Source organism: Morus notabilis, unplaced genomic scaffold (genome assembly GCF_000414095.1).
Source record: "Morus notabilis unplaced genomic scaffold, ASM41409v2 Scaffold93, whole genome shotgun sequence".
Classification (NCBI taxonomy): domain Eukaryota; kingdom Viridiplantae; phylum Streptophyta; class Magnoliopsida; order Rosales; family Moraceae; genus Morus; species Morus notabilis.
The window spans coordinates 174,993-179,057 of NW_010364330.1; the positions used below are offsets into that span (position 1 = coordinate 174,993).

Genomic DNA, 4,065 nt, shown 5'->3' on the forward strand with positions numbered 1-4,065 from the left:
TTTTGTTACAGTAAAAAGCTCTCACAAACAATCACATCTAATTTTTTTACTACAATAAAAAGCTCTCACATAAAATCACATCTCAACTCGAATTAAAAACTCGAATCAGTGAACTAAACGGACCCGAGTTTATGTATTCAGAATTATAATTTAAAATTATTTTTAATTTATGTGTATTTTTTATGAAAAAATACATATAAATTAAAAATAATTCTAATCTTATAGTTCTAATCCATAAACTAAACTGACTCTTATTGATTAGCTGAGTTGCCAATTTTCCAACAGTCATTTTGAATAACTCTACATAATAAAAAACATCTACAACAGTCATTTTGGATGTACAAATGTTGGGAAATGAGAGAAAGTAGGCAAATTTATTTACGTGAGAAAATAAGATAATTTGTTCACATCTTTTTTGCAAATTGTTCTCAGCCACACACTTAAAAAGTAATTAAAAAAAAAGTTCTTTTGTTTTTCCTTCTCCTTCTTCTAGGTTTTTCTCGCTTCTCTCTGGGCAGAAGCATAAAGAAATGGAAGCCCCGGATAGACTTGCTTACCCCCTGCTAGGGGACCCGTGGGGAATTTTGTATAAATAGACTAAGTAAAATGTGTTTTTAAGTAAATAAACCACCAAAAAAATAAATTGGGTAAATAATCCAACTTTCACGTCAGCATTCCACGTCATCAATTATGCTTTTAGGGTTTTCTTTCTCCTCCTCCTCTTCCATTTCGCGCCATTTTGTTCTCCCAGCCGCCTTCAATTTCTCCTCTCTTCTTCTCAAGTCATCGTCGTCGCATAACCTCATTAATATTATTATCTTGCCCATTCAACGTTTTTTTCTCATCCAAAACGAAGTTTGAAGAAGAGCTACTAAGTAAGTCTTTCATTTTCTATATCTCTCATGGTGTTTTTCGTTGTTGTTCATATGTTTTTAAGATGAGAATGTAGTTAAAAATCCATTAAAATAGTAATTTTACATGTTAAAAGACTAGTTTACATTGTCTGATATGATATAGATCCGCTGGGTTTAGAAAAAAAAGTTTGTTCTTGGTCGGTTCGTGGTCTGTTCTTAGTCTGTTCTTATAACATGGTCAGTTCGTGGTCTGTTCTTGGTTTGTTCTTATAACATGGTCGGTTCGTGGTCTGTTCTTATAACATGGTCGGTTTTTGGTCTGTTCTTGGTCTGTTCTTATAACGTGGTCGGTTCGTGGTCAGTTCTTGGTCTGTTCTTAGTCTGTTCTTATAACATGGTCGGTTCTTAGTCTGTTCTTGGTCTGTTCTCATAACATGGTCGGTTCGTGGTCTGTTCTGTTCTTGGTCTGTTCTTATTGCACTGTCAGTTTTTAGTCTGTTCTTATTGCACAATCGGTTCTTAGTCTGTTCTTGGTCTGTTCTTGGGTTGTTCTTATTATATGGTCTGTTCTTGGTATGTTCTCATTATATGGTATGTTCTTAGTCTAGTCGTGGGATATTTGGTTTGGTTTAATGACATATTATTATCTTGATTAAATTTTTACAGTTTTAAAATCTAAATAATGGCTCAGTGGAGGATTTTTTTTGACATTGGAGGAAAATGGGATGAGACTGAAAGTTGTTGGGTGTGGCATACAGATTGTAATTTAATTGGCATATATATGGATGAGAAGGATACTCTCAAAACCTTGGTTGATAAGATTTGTAGAAAATGCAGAATTGATGGACAAAAACATTCTTTGCAGCTATCATGGGTACCGAATTTGAAACAGAAATCGTTGCCCGTTGTAATAAAAGACAATGATGATTTGTTATTCTTCAGGGATATAGCCCACGAGGTACCGCTACACGTGATAGTGGATGGGAAGTTTATTAATCCCAAAGAACATATTGATGGAGTCAAAATTAGGAGAAATCCTTTGCATGATGATTTTTTTTATCGTGATTTTATGAGTAATGTAGCTACAGATGAGTTTTCGACTCATAATGATATTCCACCATAGTCACAACCACAACCAGAGTCACAGCCACAGTTAGAGCCACAACCGCTTACCATTTTAAATGAAGTAGAAGTTGTTGGTCCTTTAGTTTGTATGGACAAGACTAAGTTTGGATCATCTCATGGATCTACCTTCAGTGACGGATCTAGTTTAGAAGTTGGTCAGTACTTTACAAGTAAGAATGATTTGAAGGAAAAGCTGCATTTAATAGCTTTGAAAGGGAAGTTTGAGTTTCAAACAACAAAATCAAATAAAGACGTGCTTGTAGTAGAGTGTGTGGATCCGAAATGTGTGTGGCGTATCCGAGCCTGCAAACTGAGACTGTCGAACATGTTTGTAATCCGCAAGTATAATGGTGTTCACTCTTGCTCGTTAGAAAAGCGTTCAGCAAAGCACAGGCAAGCAACGTACTCCGTTATTGGAAGTTGCATGAAAAACCAATTTATAGGCGTGAAACAGGGTCCGGTTCCGAAATCAATTCAGAAATATACCCGTAACGAATTCGGGACGGACTTCAGTTATTATAAAGGATGGAAGGCTCGTGAGCATGCACTTCAACTCGTAAGAGGTACGGCCGAAGAAAGCTTCACTAAGCTCCCATCATACTTTCATATGGTGTCTCTTACTAATCACGACAACATTGCCAATATTCATTTTGATGAACAGAACCGTTTTATCTATCTTTTCCTAGCATATGGACCTTGTATATGAGGTTTTGGTTGCATGAGGAAAGTTATCAGTGTTGATGGAACGTGGTTGAAGGGAAAATTCAGAGGTACGTTGTTAGTTGCCACTGCACAGGATAGTGAACGTCATTGTTATCTAATCGCATGGGCCATTGTAGACTCAGAGAATGATGCATCCTGGACATGGTTCTTCTCGAACTTGAAGGTGATTATCACTGATTCTGAGGAATTAGTATTTATTTCTGATAGGAATCAAAGTATAAGTAATGCATTATCTACAGTTTATTCATTAGCACATCACGGTTATTGCACATGGCATGTGTCTCAAAACATCAAGAGTAATTTCAGATGTAGCAGTGTTCTGCCATTGTTCTTTAAAACCACTGAGGCCTACCGCATTGACGAGTTTTCTGTCTTGTTTGATGAGTTGTTTGTAAGATATCCCAGTGTTGCTAGATACCTACAGGAGGAAGTTTGTTTTGAAATGTGGTCTCGTGCTCATTTTAAAGGAAATCGATATAATATTATGACCACAAACATGTCTGAGTCAGTTAATGCAATGCTCAAAGATGTTCGAGATTACCCTGTCATTGCCCTCTTTAATTTTATACAAGCGAAGATGTCAGAGTGGTTTAATAACAGGCGGGTTGAAGCTTCTAAAACTAAAACATTATTAAAGCCAAGTGTGGAAAAAACTCTTCGTGAGAGGCACAACAAAGCGGGATTTCTAACGGCCACAAGACTTAATACTGTTGAGTTCCAAGTGACAGGTGGAGAGGCCACTGCAATTGTCAACATTGGAGCGAGGAGTTGCACTTGTCGTGTGTTCGACCTTGAGCAGATACCATGCGAGCATGCAATATCATGTTGTAGAGAAGCAGGAATATCTCTTCATGATTTATGCTCAAAATACTACAGGACAGAAGTTTGGGCTCTTGCGTATGCTGAGACAATCTATCCTGTGCCGGATACTTCGCAATGGGATATTCCGAATCACGTAAAGGAAGTTCGCCTCTTTTCCACCGCGAGTTGTACCAAAGAAGGGTAGGCCAAAGCAAAAACACATTCCCAGCATAGGTGAGTTCACACGAAGATAGAATCGATGTGCTAGGTGTGGGCAATATGGACACTATCAGAAGAAATGTAAGAACGCACCGATGTAAACATGACTTATAAATTTTAGTGTTAAATTTTGGTGTTACAATGTATTTACACTTATTATATTCAACATATTGTAAAATGTATTCAGCAGGTTATTATGGCTTTAGGGAAGCTTATATTTATGGGGAAATGCTGCCAAATTTTTACACAATAATATATATATATTTTTTAGAAAACTTCAAACCAGTCCCACAGAAGGTTGTGTACGAGGGTGGCACGGGCGCGCGCGCGCGAGGGGGCAAGG

General features: G+C 37.3%; 1 protein-coding gene across 1 annotated transcript; it reads left to right on the top strand.

Moving 5' to 3' along the window:
• The first annotated feature begins 2,067 nt into the window (after nucleotides 1–2,067).
• On the top strand, nucleotides 2,068–3,708 carry LOC112093132. Its single transcript, XM_024171034.1, has 2 exons — nucleotides 2,068–2,542; nucleotides 2,687–3,708. The coding sequence occupies exons 1-2, from the start codon at nucleotides 2,068–2,070 to the stop codon at nucleotides 3,706–3,708; spliced, it is 1,497 nt and encodes a 498-aa protein (XP_024026802.1).
• The last annotated feature ends 357 nt before the right edge of the window (nucleotides 3,709–4,065 follow it).